The sequence below is a fragment of the Trachypithecus francoisi genome, unplaced genomic scaffold (genome assembly GCF_009764315.1).
Source record: "Trachypithecus francoisi isolate TF-2019V2 unplaced genomic scaffold, Tfra_2.0 Lachesis_group15, whole genome shotgun sequence".
Classification (NCBI taxonomy): domain Eukaryota; kingdom Metazoa; phylum Chordata; class Mammalia; order Primates; family Cercopithecidae; genus Trachypithecus; species Trachypithecus francoisi.
In genome coordinates, this window is record NW_022681460.1 from 99141501 (window position 1) to 99161770 (window position 20270).

Sequence of the window (20270 nt, forward strand, 5' to 3'; positions counted from 1 at the left end):
CAAAAGTTCTAGTGAAGTCCCAGGTCTCCCTGTCACTGGCCTGACTTGGGTTATGCGTTCATCCCTGAACCTATTGCAGTGGTTTGGATTGGCCATGGGTGAAATTTGCCCCACCCCAGAGGAGAAGTTAGCCCCACCCCAGGCGTATAGATTAGCATTGGGAGGAAAGATGTACATTTCTCTCCTAGGGCTACTGCCAAACAAGTTTCCACAAACTTGGAAGCCTAGCACTACTGAAATTTGTTCTGTCGCAGTTCTGAGGCCTGAAGTCTAAAATGAAGGTGTCAGCAGCGTTCACTCATTGTGGAGGGTTTTTTTTTTTTTTTTCGTTCGTTTGTTTGAGATGGCGTCTTGCTCTGTCACCCAGGCTGGAGTGCAATGGCACGATCTTGGCTCATGGCTCACTGCAACCTCCGCCTCCCAGGTTCAAGTATTTCTCCTGCCTCAGCCTCCTGAGTAGCTGGGACTATAGGTGCCTGACAACACGCCCAGTTAATTTTTGTATTTTTAGTAGAGAGTAGGGTTTAGGAGGGTTTCACCATGTTGGTCAGGTTGGTCTCAAACTCCTGACTTCAGGTGATCCACCCGTCTTGGCCTCCCAAAGTGCTGGGATTACAGGCATGAGCCACTGTGCCCAGCCCCTTGTGGAGATTCTGAGGGAGAAAACGTCCCATGCTTTTCTCCTGGTTTGCAGTGGTTGCCGGCAGTCTCTGGCATTCCTTGGCTTGTATATGTGCCCTCCCATCTGTGTCACCATCTTCATGTCTCCTGCTGTGTCTCTGAGTATCCTCTAGTAGTCTTATATAAATGGCAGTCACTGAATTTAGGACCCATCCCAAATTAATTTGGCAGGACACTCTTCAACCCATTACATCAAGAAACAAGCAGGGTACAGGTGCAGTGGCTCATACCTGTAATCTCAGCACTTTGGGAGACCAAGGCAGGCAGATCACTTGATCTCAGGAGTTCGAGACCAGCCTGGGCAGCATAGCAAGATCCCATCTCTACAAAAAAATACCCCAAATTAGCCGGCATGGTGGCATACACCCGTGGTCCCAGCTGCTCGGAGGCTGAGGCGGGAAGATCGCCTGAGTGCAGGAGGTTAAGGTTGCAATGAGCCATCATCATGCTACTGTACTCCAACATGGGTGACAGAGTGAGACCCTGTCTCAAAAAAAATATAACAATCAGGGTGGCCAAGCCATAAGATGTCCACCATGGGGTAGCGGGAGAGACCTGCGCAAGGCCCGACAGGGCGGTCCTGAGGGTCTCCCGCCTTCATGCTCTTACCTCCTCTCCCTCCCCAGCCGTTGGGCTGTTTGCGTCCATGGCTGCGGTGCTCCTAGGTGGGGTCCGGGCATCCAGGTTGCTCTTCCAGAGGCTCCTGTGGGATGTGGTGCGATCGCCCATCAGCTTCTTTGAGCGGACGCCCATCGGCAACCTGCTGAACCGCTTCTCCAAGGAGACAGACACGGTCGATGTGGACATTCCAGACAAACTCCGGTCCCTGCTGATGTATGCCTTCGGGCTCCTGGAGGTCAGCCTGGTGGTGGCAGTGACTACTCCACTGGCCATTGTGGCCATCCTGCCACTGTTTCTCCTCTACGCTGGGTTTCAGGTATGGAGAGGTCAGGGAGGCTTCTGGGACCAGCTGGGGTCAACTCAGCCAGTCCCCTGTCTCTGGGGAAGACTCCATATATGAGGTTTCACCCAGCTGGACATCTAGGGGATGTTCCTAGAATTCCCAGGGACAGACACACTACAGTCTTTCTGATATCTCCACTAGTCTCTGTCTCTAAATGTTCACATCAAAGTTCTCTTTTTTTAGAGAGACAGAATCTTGCTCTCCTACCAAGGCTGAAGTGCAATAGGTTATCATAGCTCACTGCAGCCTTGGACTCCTGGGCTTAAGTGATCCGCCTACCTCAGCCTCTCCAGTAGCTGGGACTACAGGCAGTGCCACGATGCCTGGCTAATTTTTAAATTTATTTTTTTTGAGACACGTGTCTCGCTGTGTTGCCCAGGCTGGTCTCAAATTCCCAGCCTTAAGTGATCCTCCCACTTTGGCCTCCCAAAGTTCTGGGATTACAGGGCATGAGCCACTCACTGTGCCTCATGGTGCAGTTAAATATTAAGGGTCAGAGTTCTTCATGTGTAATGTTTTTATCCTGCTGTAATTTCTTCGTCTCCAATTATCTGGAAGCCAAAGAGGCATTGCAACTTCTCAAAGGCTATTATATAAAGCTAGATTCATTCAATTGCTGGGATCAGAGACCAGCTAAAATTAGCTTAACCAGAAGAAGAGAATTTAATGGCTTACATTTCCTAGGGGGCATGGGCCCAGCTGTCATCAGGACACAGTGACTGTCTCCATATCTTCACTCAGTGCTTCTCAAAGTGTGGCCCCAGGACCAGCAGTAGTATCACCTGGGGACTAGTTAGCAATGTACGTTCTTAGGCCTCAGCCCAAGACTACTGACTCAGATACTATGTGGTTCGGCCCATGAATCTAGGTTTTAATTACCCCTCCAAGTAATTCTGATGCACACAAATGTTTAGGAACCACTGGCTTACCTCTGTTTGGTCTAATTTTGTATATGCTCTCTTTCCAGGGCAGGTCTGATGGCCACTAGCCATCATATCATCTCACCTTAGCAACTCAACATGCAAAAAACATTTCTCCAGCTCAGTAGACATATATTAATCCCAGGGAAGGTTCTGATTGGCCCTCTGTGGATCATGTGTCCATCTCTGAACTCATCACAGTGACTGAATGGATAGTAGACTCTGATAGGCTAGGATGCATCATGTGACCATCTCTCTGATCAGGTCCCATGATTGACAGCACCTCAACACAGCCCTTTCCTACAGGAAACTAGAAGTAGAGCAGAAGAAAACATGGTAGTCAGATAAAAACCATGGCTAGGGCTAGGCATGGTGGCTCACACCTCTAATCACAGCACTTTGGGAGGCTGAGGTGGGCGGATCACTTGAGGTCAGGAGTTCGAGACCAGCATGGTCAACATGGCAAAACCCCATCTCTACTAAAAATACAAAAAATTAGCCAGTGTGGTGGCGCATGCTTGTAATCCCACCTTCTTGGGAGGCTGAGGTAGGAGGATTGCTTGAGCGGGGGAGGCAGAGGTTGCTATGAGCTGAGATTGTGCCACTGTACTCCAGCCTGGGCGACAGAGTGAGACTCCATCTCAAAAAACAAAAACCAACACCCACGGCTACCACGTGCCCGACAACTGTCCCAGGTCTTCTCTAAGTTCACTTGACTCTGAGGATGGGCTGTTTCAGTCTCAAGCTTTATAGTCAAGAGAAATCCAGGCTCTGTCACTTACTGTGGCGCTCAGGACAGCTGCTGAATCCCCCGAGCCTCGGATGTTCTCACCACTAACTGGTGAATGACGCGAATGCTCACTCTGCAATGAATGAGACACTGTGTAAAAAGCCTGGCACACACAGTTGGGTGTTCAGCAAATTCAGTTCCTGCCTGCCTGCCTGTCTGCCAGCTGCGCCCAACCTGCAGCTGCAAACCAAATAACACATGTTTCCTGTGCATCACCTGTCACGTAACTCTTGGGTTACATGAGTGAAACTGACTTGGCCAACTGCCTTCATTGCCCCTTTCAGTTTTGTTCTCCCAATGACCATCCCTAAATGAAGTAGTCGACCTCAGTGCTGGGAAGTGAGACACTTAAACTAAATTGGTGGTTTCTCAACCCTGGCTGTCCATTAGAATCATATGGAAGGCTATTTAAACAGCATCAAAGTCAAGGTGACTTTGCCAGAGATTCTGATTCAGTCATTCTGGGGTGGGGCATTAGAGGTTTTTGAAGTTTCCCAGGTGATTTTCAAAAAAACCATAGAACTCTGATTCTGCAAGGAAATGAGAACCCAGAGAAGTCAGGCAACTAGCCCAAGGTCACACAACAAGCTGGTAACAGATCCTGGCCTGGAATCCTGTACTTGGGGCTCTCCGTGCTTCTGGAAACTACCTTTCTATGTCTGTGGCTTCTCCTCTCCCCTCTCCCATCCATCCTTCTCAGAGCCTGTATGTGGTTAGCTCATGCCAGCTGAGACGCTTGGAGTCAGCCAGCTACTCATCTGTCTGCTCCCACATGGCTGAGACGTTCCAGGGCAGCACAGTGGTCCGAGCGTTCCGAACCCAGGCCCCTTTTGTGGCTCAGAACAATGCTCGCGTAGATGAAAGCCAGAGGATCAGTTTCCCGCGACTGGTGGCTGACAGGTAGGAAGAGCCAGGGCAGAGAAGACCTTGCAATTCATCCATATCCTTACAGGGTGAGACCTGAGGTCGTATTGTATGGCTAGAGAGGTCACCCAGAGAGTCAGGGACATAGTTGAGGCTAGATCCCACAGGCAGTCTATCGGTTCTCACTGTGGGCAGATGGAACATGGCCGAGAGATTCTCAACAGCAGGTGGGCAGGGGGTACAGGAAGAAGCTTCTGTTGCCAGGCAACTGGATCAGCCTCTTTTGCCTTGGTGATAAAGCAGCCATGTAAGGATCCTCAGCCATCTTTAGGTACTAAGCAAGAACAAGAACATAAGCTTTAAGCACAAATAGACAGATTCAAATCCCAGCTCTGCCACTTACCAGCTGGTTGATTTCAGGCGAGTTACATAACCTCTCTGAGCTTCATTTGTCAAACTGGGATCATGCTCATGTAGTGGATATGAGGACTAAATACACTCATAGGTACGACTTGCAATGTGCTTATTGCATGCCTGGCACTGTTCTGAGCAATCTATGTAGATTAATTTATTTAATTCTGCTAACAGCTTTGGCAGGCAGAAACTGTTTTATAGATGATAAATCCTAGGCACAGAGAGGTTTGGAAACTTGTTCAAGTTCACCCAGCTGATGCTGGCAGAGCCAGGATTTGAACAAGCATTGTGGTACCAGAGCGTGGAGAGGGTTAAGTACAAACTAGGCGCTCAATACATGTGAAGTCCTTTTTCCTTTCATCTCAGGTCCCCAGCCACCTGGGGCTGTGTATTAGTCCGTCTTCACACTGCTATAAAGAACTACCTGAGACTGGGTAATTTATAAGGAAAGGAGGGTTTCATTGACTCACAGTTTCCCGTAGCTCGGGAGGCCTCAGGAAACTTACAATCATGGTGGAAAGGGAAGCAAGGCACATCTTACATGGCAGCAGGAGAGAGAGAGTGTGAGGCGGGAACTGCCGCCCCCTTTTATGCCATATGATCTCGTGAGAACTCACTATCAAGAGAACAACATGGGGAAAACTGCCCCCGTGATCCAGTCACCTCCCACCAGATCCCTCCCTCCACACGTGGGGATTACAATTCGAGATGAGATGTGGGTGGGGACACAGAGCCAAACCATGGAGGCCATGGGTCAGGGCAGGGGAATGGCAGATGGACATGGCTTGGCAAATTCCAGGGACAGAAAAGCAGCCACACAGGGAAGCTCTACGGGACACCAATTGTACCCCAGACCCTAAGCTGGGCTCAGTTGAGACAGGACAGTGTCATCGTCCTCTACTCCCTGAGCCTGCGTGGGGCCTTGCATGTGGAGCCCACTGCTGGGACCCCTGTGGGTACGAAGTGGGGGTGATGACCAGTCCTTGTGCCCAGAGAAGCATCTCCCTGCAGATGAGAGTCCCCACTCACCCTGCTGTCGCCTCCCTTTGCAGGTGGCTTGCGGCCAATGTGGAGCTCCTGGGGAATGGCCTGGTGTTTGCAGCCGCCACGTGTGCTGTGCTGAGCAAAGCCCACCTCAGCGCCGGCCTCGTGGGCTTCTCTGTCTCTGCTGCCCTCCAGGTACTCCCCATACCCCCAAACTGGGCTTGAGGGACAGACAGAGGCAGAGACCATCAGACCCCTGCTAGTAGGACCTTCGAAGACCCTGTGTCCAAACCACCAAGGTGTCTGGAGTCCCTCCACCGAGGGACTCAGCTGAAGTGAACTTGCAACCCTGGGCAAGAGTCTTTCCTCGTGGAGTCTCAGCGTGCTCCTTGGAAAAATAGGCCAGTAATCCCATCACTTCTGATGTTATAAAGACTAGTTGAGACAAAGCATATCCTGTGGAGGACATTTCTAGTGCATTGTTAACTTTTGTTTTGTTTTGAAGACAGAGTCTCTCTTTTACTCTGGCTGGAGTGCAGTGGTGCAATCTCAGCTCACTGCAACCTCTGCCTCCTGGGTTCAGGCAGTTCTTATGTCTCAACCTCCCAAGTTGCTGGAATTACAGGTGTGAGCCACTATTCCTGGCTAATTTTTAATATTTTTAGTAGAGACGGGGTTTTGCCATGTTGGCCAGGCTGGTCTCCAACTCCTGAGCTCAACTGATCCACCCACCTTAGCCTCCCAAAGTGCTGGGATTACAGGCATGAGCCACCACACCTGGCCACTTTTTGTTAACTATTAATAACAGTATGTAATGTCAGTTCATGATATCTATGAAAAATATATATATATATACACATTCATAAGCATTTGTTATGGAGGAGGCATTATTCTAAGGGCTCTATACATTTTTGTTCATTTTGGTTTGTTGTTGCTGCTGTTTTGAGACAGGATCTCATTTTGTTACCCAGGCTTGAGTGCAGTGGCATGATCTTGACTCACTTCAGCCTCCATCTCCAGGCTCAAAGGATTCTCCCACCTCACTTTCCCAATTAGCTGGGCCTATAGGCGTGCACCACCATGCCTGGCTAATTTCTTTTTTTTTTTTTTTTTTGGTGGAAACAGTTTCGCCATGTTGCCCAACCTGGTCTCAAACTCTAGGTTCAAGTGGTCTACCTGCCTCAGCCTGCCAAAATGCTGAGATTATAGGTGTGAGCCACCATGCCCAGCTGTTTTGAGACAAGGTCTCACTCCTTGACCCAGACTGGAGTGCAGTGGTGTGATCACAGCCCACTGCAGCCTCCAACTCCTGGGTTCAAACAATCTTCCCACCTTCGCCTTCAAAAAAGCTGGGATTAGAGGCATGAGCCACTGTGCATGAGAACTTTATAAATATTAACTCACTCAATACTGCCCACAACCCCACCAGAGTGGCACTGTTATTATCCTCATTTTACAGTCAAGGCTTCTAAGCTTCAGGATGAAGCAAGAGGCCGGAGCATGTTGGGTGGCGGTGGAGGCATTTTCCTCCTGCATCCAGGAAAGCCTCTCTGAGGAGGTGACTTAGGAGGAAGTGAGGCCTGGGAGTTGAAGGTTCATCCCTGGTGTGTTACAGGAACAGCAGGAAGGCGGGTGTGGCCAGAGAGGGTGGGTGAAGGCAGGGATGCTGGGAGACAAGGTTGGGGATGGGATGGCAGGACTAGAGCCGGTCATGGTTCATAGGGAGGAGCTTGGAGTGGTTCCAAGTGTCATGGGAACTTGGTGGCCACCGGTTGCTGTGGGGAAGCTGTCAGAAAGGAATCAGCGGGCCTGGGTCCTGCTGGATGTCCTTGGGAGGGCCACACACCGTCTCTGATCCTGTCTCACCTGCATCAAGCCAGTTTGTACAGGCTGATGTCTGAGGGCTGCTCTTTGCTTTGCATGCTCTGGTTCTACTGAAGGAAGGGAGGGACCTGCTGGTTGCATCCAAATCCCAGTCCCCTGGGCCCAGGTCCTCAGACTGCCCCATTCCTGCCTCCCTTATTTACTCCCGTGTCTGGCCTCGCAGCAAAGGTTGGGAAACCAGCGGGGCTGTTGCAAGCCCTCAAGTGGCCTTGCCAAACCCAGCCAGAGATGCTTTCTTGCACCAGGTGACCCAGACGCTGCAGTGGGTTGTTCGCAACTGGACAGACCTAGAGAACAGCATCGTGTCAGTGGAGCGGATGCAGGACTATGCCTGGACGCCCAAGGAGGTGATGGGCGGGAGGTGGGGAGGGGTTCCCAGCAGGGACATATTGTTGGTGGTGGGGGGCGGCAATGGGTCCCTGTTGACATCTGCTACAGGCTTTGGAGTTTGTATCCTCTTCTCCCCTGACTCAACCCCTACCTCTACAGGTCAGAGTCACAGACTCGGTGGCAGCAATGGTTAGGAGCATAAGGTCTGGAGCCAGGCCAAATCTTGGTTCCTTTGCCTCTGAGCCTGAGGAGAGCAGGTCACCTATGGGAGTGGCAGGGGACCATGAGGAACAGCACTGCAACAGCAGCATAGCTGCAACAGGATAGTAACACAATGGCAATATTCCAGAACATGACAGTAACACAACAGCAATGTAATAGTAATGTAACAGCAACATAACCACAACATTGCAGTACCAGAATAGCAACATAGCAGTGTAATAGTAATATAACAGAGACATGATAGCAACACGATGGTAACATTCCGGCAATACAACCACAACATAACAATGTAATAGTAACATAATAGCAACATTTTAGTAACATGATAGAAACAGAAAAGCAACATGACAAGGTAGTAGAAACACAACAGCAACATCATAACAGGACAGCAACATCCCAGCAACATGGTTTTAATATAGTAATGGAATAGAAACATGGCAATGTAACTAACAAAACAGCAACATTATAGTAACATGATGGCAACATTCCAGCAAAATAACCGAAATTATAGTAACAGAATAGCAACGTGGCAATGTGACAGTAACAAAACAGCAACATTATAGTAGCATTGTAAGGACAGAACAGCAACACAGAAATGCAACGGTAACAAAACAGCAACATGATATAGTGTGATAGCAACATAACAGTAACATTACAGTAATAGAATAGGGAAGAACTGATTGATGAATAGGGTAGAAGAAATGATGAGAGATGGATGGATGGATGGATGGATGGATGGATAGATGAATGGATGGATGGATGGATGGATGGATAGATGAATGGATGGATGGATGGATGGATGAATGGATGGATGGTTGGATGATGAATGGATGGATGGGTGGACGGATGGATGGATAGAATGGGGTGGAAGAATGAGAGATGGAGGGATGGGATTGGAGATGGACAGACAGACAGATGGACGGATGGATGGATAGATGAATGGATGGATAGATGGATGAATGGATGGATGGGTGGATGGATGGATGGATGGACGGATGGACGGATGGGTGGGTGGGTGGGTGGATGGATGGATGGATGGATGGATGGATAGATGAATGGATGGATGGGTGGACGCATGGATGGATGGAATGGGGTGGAAGAATGAGAGATGGAGGGATGGGATTGGAGATGGACAGACAGACAGATGGACGGATGGATGGATGGATAGATGGATGGATGATGGATGGATGGATGGATGGATGGATGGATGGATCGATGGATCGATGGATGGAATGGGGTGGAAGAATGAGAGATGGAGGGATGGGATTGGAGATGGACGGACAGACAGATGAACAGATGGATGGATGGGTGGGATGGGGTGGAAAAAGGATAAGAGATGGATGGATGAATGGATGGATGGGATGGGGTGGAAGAAAGGATGAGAACAGCAGTATAGCAGTAACAGTAACATAACAGCATTGAGTTTACTGGGAGGATCAAATGAGATCCTGCAAATAAATGATTTAGTAGAGTCTCTGGTCCATTGCCAACACTCAATACATGTTCACTGCTCTTATTAACCCTATTTCCCAGATTGGAAAACCAAGACTCAAGAGGGTAGAATGATCTGTTCAAGGTGACAGGAATAGCAAAAGGCAGCATTGGTCTTCCTACTGCACCGCCATGTCCTTTCGCAAAGACAGAGAGAAATGTCTGCTCCCACTATAGAAAAATAGATGATTTTATAATAAACAGTGGCTAACAATAGCAATAACATAGACTAAAAGTAGCCACCACCATCTGTTTTTAGCATTGACATAGTCCATACCCTCTCTTGCTGGATTCCCATAACAACCCTGTAAAATTGCAATAAATATGTCCATTTCGCAGAAGAGAAAACTGAAGCTGAGAAAGGTGGGCCATCTTGTGCAAAGTCTTAGAGGAAGGCTCCTCTGACTCAGTTTCCCCTCCTGCTCCAGGCTCCCTGGAGGCTGCCCACATGTGCAGCTCAGCCCCCCTGGCCTCACGGCGGGCAGATTGAGTTCCGGGACTTTGGGCTGAGATACCGACCTGAGCTCCCGCTGGCTGTGCAGGGCGTGTCCTTCAAGATCCACGCGGGAGAGAAGGTGAGTGGTTCTCTCACAATGTCCTCTTCATGGAGTTCAGGCCAAAGGACTCCAGGAGCAAGGCCCTAAACCCTGGACACCAGCTACCTTCACAATGTCCCCACCTCAGGTCCCCTAGCTTTCAGACCCATTACCCCCTAAAATGAACTCCTCGCCTTCCCCAAACCTGCTTCCGTCTGGTGACTGCCTCATCCACCTTGGTGTCCCCAGATGAGGAAGCAACTCCCTGACTTCCTTCTTCCTTTAATGTTAACCCAGCTCCTAATATGTGCTGGGCAGTGTGTTAAATGCTCCAAGTACATTCTCCAGTTTGCACACATGGGGTATTTGCTTTGGGGTGGGAGACGTTGGGAAAAGCACTTCATAGCTCAGTCTCAGTTTTCCCATCTGTAAATTGGGACTGGTAATATTGATCTTTGAGTTGTTGTGAAGTTTAACACATAGAACATGCTTAGCTCATGCAAAGTGCTCCAGAAATGTTTACTAATGCTTTTACTATTTGCATTTTCACTCTCACAACAACCCCATAAGGGAGGTGCTAATACTATCCCATTTTACAGATGCCTCATCAAGCCCCTTCACTGATCCCTTTCCTCCCTCTCTCTGAACCTACAGAGGCTTCCTCCCTGTCCCCTCCTTGTCCCCTAATAAACAGTGGATCCTGTCTCACCAGCTCCAATCTGCTCTCCTGTGAGAGAGAGAGAGATATAAATTTTTTTTTTTTTTTTGAGACAGTCTCACTCTGTTGCCCAGGCTGGAGTGCAGTTAGCTCACTGCAACCTCCGCCTCCCAGATTTAAGTGATTCTCCTGCCTCAGGCTCCTGAGTAGCTAGGATTACAGGTGTGCACCACTATACCTGGCTAATTTTTGTATTTTTAGTAGAGACATTATTTAAATATTTAGTATTTTTGTATTTTTAGTTTCACCATGTTGGCCAGGCTGGTCTCAAACTCCTGACCTCAATCACTCCCCTCAGCCTTCCAAAGTGCTGAGACTACAGGCATGAACCACCACGCCCAGCCATCCTGACCTTTATCAGCATGAATGACACTGCATGTCATTCCCCTGCTCAAAACCTTCTACTAGTTCCAGCTTCCCTTGGGGTAAAGTCTGAATTCCTGAGCTTGGCATTCAAGGCTCTGCCCACCCCAGGCCCTGCCCATCACCCCCCCATCACTCATTGCTCTGCCAGGGCTTAGCCAACATTGTGGAGCAGCTGCCTCTTGTCCAGGGGGACACATGGTGCTGTGAGTTCCATGAGCTTCCAGTTCTGGAAACCCACTTAGTGTGGTTCACCTGGAGTGTTCCTCTTCCTTGAACTCCTATTCATCCTTCAGGCTTCCATGCAAGTATCCCTTCCTCCATGAGGTCTTCTCTTATTACCTCTATCAAATCCCAGGCAGCATGAGCAGCACCACCTTGCTTCCCTGAATTGCCAGAGGTCCAGAGCTGATAACAAACAACATTGTTGGTTGGGTGCCATGGTTTATACCTGCAATCCCAGAACTTTGGGAGGCCAAGGTGGGTGGATCACTTGAGGCCAGGAGTTTGAGACCAGCCTGGCCAACATGGTGTAAACACTGTCTCTACTAAAAATACAAAAAGGCACCTGTAGTCCCAGCTACTTGGGAGGCTGAAGCAGGACAACTGCTTGACCCTGGGAGGTGGAGGTTGCAGTGAATCGAAATCGCGCCACTGAACTCTAGCCTGGGTGATAGAGCAAGACTCTATCTCAAAAATAAGTAAATAAATAAAACAAATAGTATTGTTCATCACACTGTATTACATTTACTCAACTGCACTGTTTCCTAGACCAGATGGTGGGCACACGGGAGCAAGGACTCTTTAATTTCTATACTTCCAGTGCCTAAACATATGCCTGGCATACAGTGAGGTGACCCACGTGTTTCAGTCATGAATTAAACAAATCATGTTGAACCCACAGCATGTGTCAGACACTGAGGATGCAACAGTAGCAAGAGAGAGAAGAATGGAGGGTGGATAACAGAATGGGAGATGGATAAGAGAATGAACACACGAATAGGATGGAGGATGAATGGAGGGATGGATGAGGGAAGGAGGGACTGGATGGATGGATGGGAGAAAAAATAAATGAATGAAAGGATTAGTGAATTGATGGATGAATAGGGAAGAAGAAATGAGAGATGGATAGACAGATGAATGGATGGATGAATGGAATGGAAGAATGAGAGATGGAGGGATGGGATTGAGGCGGGATGATGGATGGATGGATGGATGGATGGGTGGATGGATGGGTAGGTCAACAGGGGAATGGGGTGGAAAAAAGGATAAGAGATGGATGGATGGATGGACAGACAGATGGACGGGATGCAGTGGAAGAATGGACAAGAGATGATGGAGAGGTGTAAAAAGAAGGATGAGGAAAGATGGAGGAACTAAAGGAAGGGTGGGGAGAAAGATGGGAGAGAGACGTCAAGGTAAGGGGAAGATAGAGAATAACGCAGATGGAAAACTGGATGGACTGTGGGTGGATATATAGAAAGGTAGACAGATGAAAAGATAGAGAGATGGAAGGTGGACCTTTACACAATGAGGGATGGACAGACAGATCTCGGGTACAGTGGAAACATCTCCCCAAAAAATGCCCAGGAGCCCTCTGGTCAGAGCAGGCCTTTCCTCCCAACCCTGGGCAGGTGGGCATCGTTGGCAGGACAGGGGCCGGGAAGTCCTCCCTGGCCAGTGGGCTGCTGCGGCTCCAGGAGGCAGCTGAGGGCGGGATCTGGATCGACGGGGTCCCCATTGCCCACGTGGGGCTGCACACACTGCGCTCCAGGATCAGCATCATCCCCCAGGTGAGGATGGTGGAGGGGGTGGGCAAAAGTGGGAGGCATGGTGGGGCCCTGCTCTGACCCACCGCCCCTCCCCACCAGGACCCCATCCTGTTCCCTGGCTCTCTACGGATGAACCTTGACCTGCTGCAGGAGCACTCAGACGAGGCTATCTGGGCAGCCCTGGAGACTGTGCAGCTCAAAGCCTTGGTGGCCAGCCTGCCCGGCCAGCTGCAGTACAAGTGTGCCGACCGAGGCGAGGACCTGAGGTATGGTCTTCCCACTGTGGCCGGGACCTGCAGGCGGGAGAGGAGGGGATGGCCATGCCCTCCCCAAGTGCCCTCAGGAAATGCCTTCCCCAGTAGGATTATCAATTATATTAATAACCACATGTCTGTTATGTGCAATTCCAAGCTCTGACACAGTCTCTGAATACTAAGATTTCCCCCGCTAAATTAAATTAGCCTTCTATATTTATTTGGTGGCAAAACCCAACCTCAACTGACACAGGGCTACTGATAGCCTTTATTACTCTTGCTCAGTATTTATTTTGCTATGAAAATATTGTTTGATATTGGGTGGTCACCCCACCACTCACTGGGGCTATAAGTAACACAGGAATTTTTTTTTTTTTTTTTTTTTTTTTTGGTAAATGTCAAGTGTGGGCTGGATGCAGTGACTCACGCCTGTAATCCCAGCACTTTGGGAGGCTGAGGGAGGAGGACTGCTTAAGTCCAGGAGTTTGAGACTAGTCTGGGCAACATAGCAAGAGCTTATCTCTATGGAAAACAGTATTAGCCGGGTATGGTGGCACGTGCCTGTAGTCCTAGTTACTTGGGAGGCTGAGGTGGGAGGAAAGCTTGAGCCAGGGAGGCGAAGGTTGCAGTGAGCCGATATTGCGCCTCTGCACTCCAGCCTGGGCTCCATCTCAACAACAACAAAAAGTTGTGTGGAAAAATACACACAAAATTACTATCTCAAACTTTTTTTTTTTTTTTTTTTTTTTTTTTGGAGACAGGGTCTGGCTCTGTCATTCAGGCTGGAGTGCAGTGGTGAGGTCTCAGCTCACTGCAACCTCCACCTCCCAGGCTCAAGCGTTCCTCCCACCTCAGCCTCCCGAGTAGCTGGGATTATAGGTGTGAGCCGCCACGGCCAGCTAATCTTTTTATTTTTTGTAGAGACAGGGTTTCACCATGTTGCCCAGGCTACACCTGAACTTGCATAGGCCTCCGAAAGTGCTGGGATTACAGGCTGCCACGCCAGGCCCATCTCACCCATTTTTCAGTGCATAGTTTCTATAGTGTTAGATACGTTCACACTGTTACGTAACAACTCTAAAACTCTGTTCCCATGCAACCCTAACCCTCCTTGTCCCCCTCCCCTAGCCGCTGGTCACCAGCATTCTCCTTTCTGTCTCTATGAGTGTGACTACTCTAGACCCTACATAGAAGCAGAATCACAGTATCTGTCCTTTTGTGACTGGCTTATTTCACATAGTATGATGTCCTCAAGGGTCATCCGCATTGTAGCATGTGTCAGATTCTCTACCTTTTTAAGACTGAATAACTTTCCACTCCATGGATAGACCACATTTTGCTTATCCATTTATCTGCCAGTAGATATCCAGGCTGTTTCCACCTCTTAGCCATTTTGAACAATGCCACTATGAACATAGGTGTACAGGTATATGCCTTTTAAAAAAACAAGGTGGCCGGGCACGGTGAATCCCAGCACTATGGGAAGCCGAGGCGGGTGGGTCACCTGAGGTCAGGAGTTCGAGACCAGCCTGACCAATATGGTGAAGCCCTGTTTCTACTAAAAATACAAAAATTAGCCAGGTGTGGCGGTACATGCCTGTAATCCCAGGTACTCGGGAGGCTGAGACACTGAGAATTACTTGAACCGGGGAGGCAGAAGTTGCAGTGAGCTGAGATGGTGCTACCGAAGTCCAGCTTGGGTGACAGGGCAAGACTCTGTCTCAAACCCCCCCCCGAAAAACAAAACCAAACCAAGGTGTTCTGGGTTTATAAACCCCTCTGACCCTAAGGGTGTCAGAAGTGCTTGTGGTAGCAAATAATTTCAAGCACTAGAGAAGCAGCATTCCTTGGTGGGTGAGAGTATACACAGGTGACAGACTGCCTGGGCTCAAATGCAGGACCCCCAGCTGTAGGATCTTGGGCAACTTATCTCCTGTGCCTCAGTTTCCTCATCCGTAAAGTGGGAGTAATAGCACCTACCTACCTTGCAAGGATTGAATTATATGCACAAAGTTGTTGAAACAGTGGCAGGCATAGAGGAAACAGTACATACTCATTTTAGTCCTGAGTCACAGTCCTGAAAACATCATTTCACAGAGTTGGAATTGGAGGCCTGGGGCTTGCCTGGGGTCACACAGCTTGTAAGTAGTGAGGTCGGGACAAAACCCAGGCACTCTTAATGCCTGCATGACCATAGTAGGTTCTAATCATCTAAAGGGATGCTGGTTCATGGAAGGGCTTACGGTGCAAGACAGACATGCTGGGGCCCCAGGGACCCCTTCCCACCTGAGTCAGGGGCTCACTGGCCTCACGACCTGGAATCTCAACTTCTCCACCTGTAATTAGACGGTTCTACTTCGTGCCAAGGGCTTACTCTGTGACAACCCCACACACTTTTATGTGCCGTGTCTTCACAATTCAATGAGGACGGACCCATTAGGAGCACAGACTCTGCGGTCAGAGGACTTGGGTTCAAATTATGGACCCACCCGGAGACCCGCCTTGAGACCTTGGTCAAGCCACTGAGCTTCTGTGTATCTGTGTCCTCCTCTCTCAAAAGAGGAGAACAATAATATCTGCTTTGTGGACATTATGAGGATTGAGTCAATATATACACAAGCACTTATGTGTTTGGCACAAGGTAAAGACATAGAACTAGAAATAGCCAAACACAGGCCAGGCGTGGTGGATCATGCCTGGAATCCCACCCGGGTGTTGTACACTCTAGATTTCAGGCGCACTCAACACCGGCCTTGAATGTCTTGGGAAGACTGTACATTTCATTCTTGAAGCAGTGGGGAGTCATTGTAGGTTTGTTTGCAAGGGCATGACTGAAGTCAAAGCAGTGCTTTCGCTGATGAAGGAAATGTAAATTAGTACCGTCACTATGGAAAATAGCACGAGGATTTCTCAAAAAACTAGAAATAGAACTACTAGGGCGCAGTGGCTCACGCCTGTAATCCCAGCACTTTGGGAGACCGAAGTGGGTGGATCACCTGAGGTCAGGAGTTTGAGACCAGCCAGACCAACATGGTGAAACCCCATCTCTACTTAAAAAATACAAAAAATTAGCCGGGTATGGTGGCGCATGGCTGTAATTCCAGCTACTTGGGAGGCTGAGGCAGAAAAATCGCTTGAACCGGGAGGCGGAGGTTGCAGTGAGCTGAGATCATGCCGTTAAACGCCAGCCTGGGTGACAGAGCAAGACTTCATCTCAAAAAAAAAAAAGAAAAGAAAAGAAAAGAAAAGAAGACATAGCCATAAACAGAAAAAAGAAAATAGCCATTTCACAGGTGGGAATCTGAGGCAGAAAGGGTTTGAATGAGCTGCCTACAGTCAGCCTGCTCAAAGACGGCAGGAAGAGGCCGCAGAGCTCATGTGTGGGGAAGCCTGAACACAGCCACCTCGCTCCTGCACTGTTTCAGGGACCTGTTTCTGGGCACACCCACACATGCCCGCAAACGCACATCCCACCTCATTGTCCCAATCATTTCCAGCGTGGGCCAGAAACAGCTCCTGTGTCTGGCACGTGCTCTTCTCCGGAAGACCCAGATCCTCATCCTGGACGAGGCTACGGCTGCCGTGGACCCGGGCACGGAGCTGCAGATGCAGGCCATGCTTGGGAGCTGGTTTGCACAGTGCACCGTGCTGCTGATCGCGCACCGCCTGCGCTCCGTGATGGACTGTGCCCGGTAAGGCCCCCGCCCCGGCCGGCCCTCACAGCAGCACTGCCGCGGTGGGGGAAGTGAGCGGAGGCAGCCCCGGTTAGAGCTGGAAGGGACCTGAGTGGGGCCAGAGTGGGAGGGATGCCTGGGAACACATGCCAAGCAGGAAGGCTGCCCAAGGACATGCGCCCAGCACACGCCTCCAACCCAGCTGCGAGGGCCAGGTTGCTGCACGGAAAGCAGGACTTCTATGGAGAAAACCTCAGTGCAAACACACTGGGCTCTCACAGCTGCCGAGAGCCTGGGCTGGTGTCCAAAGAGCCTCTTTGTCTCCCTCTCCCCCACAGGGTTCTGGTCATGGACAAGGGGCAGGTGGCAGAGAGCGGCAGCCCGGCCCAGCTGCTGGCCCAGAAGGGCCTGTTTTACAGGCTAGCCCAGGAGTCAGGCCTGGTCTGAGCCAAGACCCTCACCTGTACCCCCGTCGGGCCAGCCGGCAGAGCCTGCAGTGCTGGAGATGGAAGTGACCCGGAGTCATTGATAGCTCCACACGACGTTCAGTCTAGACCTGTGTTTGCTCTCTGGGAGGAAAATGGCAGAGAAAGTGGCGGATTATCACAGAGCATCAGAGCCGGAAGGACCCAGCAACACACAGGTCTGCCCGGGCAGGGCCCATCTCGCCCTGTCCATCCTGCAGCCCATGTCAACAGTGACTCTCAGCCCCGCTGTACCCTGGACTCACGTCGGGGACTCAAGCACATGCCCAGGCTCCCCGCTAGACCCTTAAATCAGAATCCCTGGGACGGGGGACTGCCATGCTGTGTGTACTTTTTAGAAATTAGCACTTTTATTTTGGGATAATCCCAGACTCACATGCAGTTAAAGAAACAATAACATAGACTCGTGTGCTCGCTACCCCATCTCTCCCAATGGTAACATCTTACAAAACTCTAGTATAGAGCATCACGGCAGGGTATTGACATTGACGCAACAATCTTGCTCCATTTCCCGTTTTACTTGTACTTGTGTGTGTGTGTGTTTATTTTGTCCCGTGCAGTTTTATCACACATGCAGGCTCGTGAATCCACACTATGGTGAGGATACGGAATAGCCACCGCCATTTTCTGATCACACCTCGGCCTCCCAAAGTGCTGGGATTACAGGCGTGAGCCACCATGCCCAGCCTCCTCACACCTGTTTCTGACAGTCGTCAGAATATTAATGCTGGACTCACCAAACCAGCTTCAGGCACCAGAAAAGAGGAACTAAGTCTAAAGTAGCTAAGCTTAAGGCCACACATAGATCGCTGGGAAGGGCAGTGTGAGACATCAGACACCTCCCTTGATCCTAACTTCACGCTCGCCAGGGAGTCTCAGCAGCAAGGATAACATAATACACGGATATTTGTTCGTGGAAGCAGAGAAGGCAATCCCCCAGGCTTTCTGAACCTTACTGACATGTGGGGCTAGACAGTTCTGTGCTGTGGGGACATGTCCTGCACATCATAGGACACTCAGCAGCGGCCCTGGCCTCTTCTTCACTAGATGCCAATAACATCCTCCCTCTACCACCACCAGACTTGTGACAAAGTATCTTCAGACACTGCCATACGTCCCCCGAGGGGTCAAAACCACCTGGTTGGGCCGGGCGCGGTGGCTCATGTCTGTAATCCCAGCGCTTTGGGAGGCCGAGGCAGGTGAATCACTTGAGGTCAGGAGTTCCAAACCAGCCTGGCCAATATGGTGAAACCCTGGTTCTACCAAACATACAAAAATTAGCCGGGCATGGTGGTGGGCGCCTATAATCCCAACTATTCCGGAGGCTGAGGCAGGAGAATCGCCTGAACCCAGGCAGAGAAGGTTGCAATGAGCCGAGATCACACCACTGCACTCCAGCCTGGGTGACAGAGAGAGACTGTCTGTAAAAACCCCAAACAAAAAGACCCACTTGGTTGAAAATCCCCGGTCTAACCTGCCCCGCTGCCATCCATCATCCACAGATACTTGGGCAGTGGCTTTGCCGGTGTCAAGGGTGACGGGGCAAGGACTCCACATTTTCTTAAGGACATAGGGCCAGCTCCGCCTATCAGGTCATGGGACTTTCTGATGCCCATCCTGACAGAGGGTTTTGTGATGCCCCTTTTGGCCTGGAGTAAACTAAATCTAGATCTAATTGCAGCTTCTACCACCTTCAATGTGAGGCAGGGAGTCTGCAGTCTTCACCTGCCCCTAGTCATGCCTGCAAAGCTGTGGACCCACTACCTATGTCTAGCTCCATTTCACAGGTGAGGAAACTGAGGCTCAAGGAGTTGACATGACTTGCCAAGGTGACCCAGTAAGGACAGAGTGGGGATCTACTTCTGGGTCTAATACCAAAGTCACTGCACAGGGCATCTTTGTCCTTTAGAGAATGGAAGGGCAGATGCAGCCCATCTTTTCTCTGCCTGGAGCTGAGCCACCTGACTGCCTTGCATAGTGACCCCAGGCAGGGGCTGTCACGTGGACATTTGGCAAACTCAGCCTGGGATGACCCAGAGTCACCAGATCCTCTTTCCTAGGCTGCGTGCCAGGGAGCAGAGGGGGGGCCACAGGCGGCCGGCACGTGGGAACCAGCACCTGCCAGCCTGCTGATGAGGCTGCTGTTGCGCCCATACCATGGCAGCCTGGAGACGCGCCAGCAGGGATGCCCGGGCCATTAATACCCGTCATGGGCTCCTGCCAGCAGGGCCTGGCTGGTGGGTGGAACACAAATTCCATCCAGCAAGGCTGCAGACCTCCTCTCTGGTCAGTGCCTGCGCCCGGCAGACTCTTTAAAACTCACCACTGTCCACCTCGCCACTGCAAACATGTAACTACGTGTACCTGACACTGCTCTAAATGCCCCCCAGCCACACACTCATTCAGTGGACCACAGGAGGAAGCCGCCTCACTGGGCCCCTTACTGAACACTTGGATGAGGAAGGTACTACCATCAGACCCTTCTGACAGATGAGAAAACAGACAGAACAAATGGTGTCTCTGCCCAAGCAGTCTGGCTTCAGAGCCCATGTCCTCACCATCAGGCTACCTTGCCTCTTTTTCTTAAAAAAAAAAAAAAAAAAAAAATTTTTTTTTTTAGACAGTGTTTCACTCACTCTGTCTCCCAGACTGGAGTGCAGGGGCACGATCTTGACTCACTGTAACCTCCACCTCCCAGTTCAAGCAATTCTTGTGCCTCAGCCTCCCAAGTAGCTGGAATTACAGGCACTTGCCACCACGCCTGGCTAATTTTTGTATTTTTAGTAGAGACAGGATTTCACTGTTGGCCAGGCTGGTCTCGAACTCCTGACCTCAGGTGATCCGCCCGCCTCGGCCTCCCAAAGTGCTGGGATTACAGGCGTGAGTCACCACGCCCAGCCAATGCATGTTTTCATAAGGTCACT

At 50.2% G+C, this 20270-nt stretch overlaps 1 protein-coding gene across 3 annotated transcripts in view; it reads left to right on the forward strand.

Moving 5' to 3' along the window:
• The window catches only part of ABCC6 (ATP binding cassette subfamily C member 6), a 76784-nt gene extending 58913 nt beyond the window's left edge, over window positions 1-17871 (forward strand). For all 3 annotated transcript variants that reach the window (XM_033235624.1, XM_033235625.1, XM_033235623.1), the window contains exons 23-31: window positions 1308-1618; window positions 4056-4255; window positions 5686-5812; window positions 7747-7848; window positions 9973-10119; window positions 12796-12954; window positions 13033-13199; window positions 16685-16879; window positions 17200-17871. In XM_033235624.1, the coding sequence (XP_033091515.1) occupies window positions 1308-1618; window positions 4056-4255; window positions 5686-5812; window positions 7747-7848; window positions 9973-10119; window positions 12796-12954; window positions 13033-13199; window positions 16685-16879; window positions 17200-17308 (1517 nt within the window). In that variant the 3' untranslated portion in view covers window positions 17309-17871. The remainder of the gene's footprint in view (window positions 1-1307; window positions 1619-4055; window positions 4256-5685; window positions 5813-7746; window positions 7849-9972; window positions 10120-12795; window positions 12955-13032; window positions 13200-16684; window positions 16880-17199) is intronic.
• Window positions 17872-20270: the final 2399 nt, after the last annotated feature.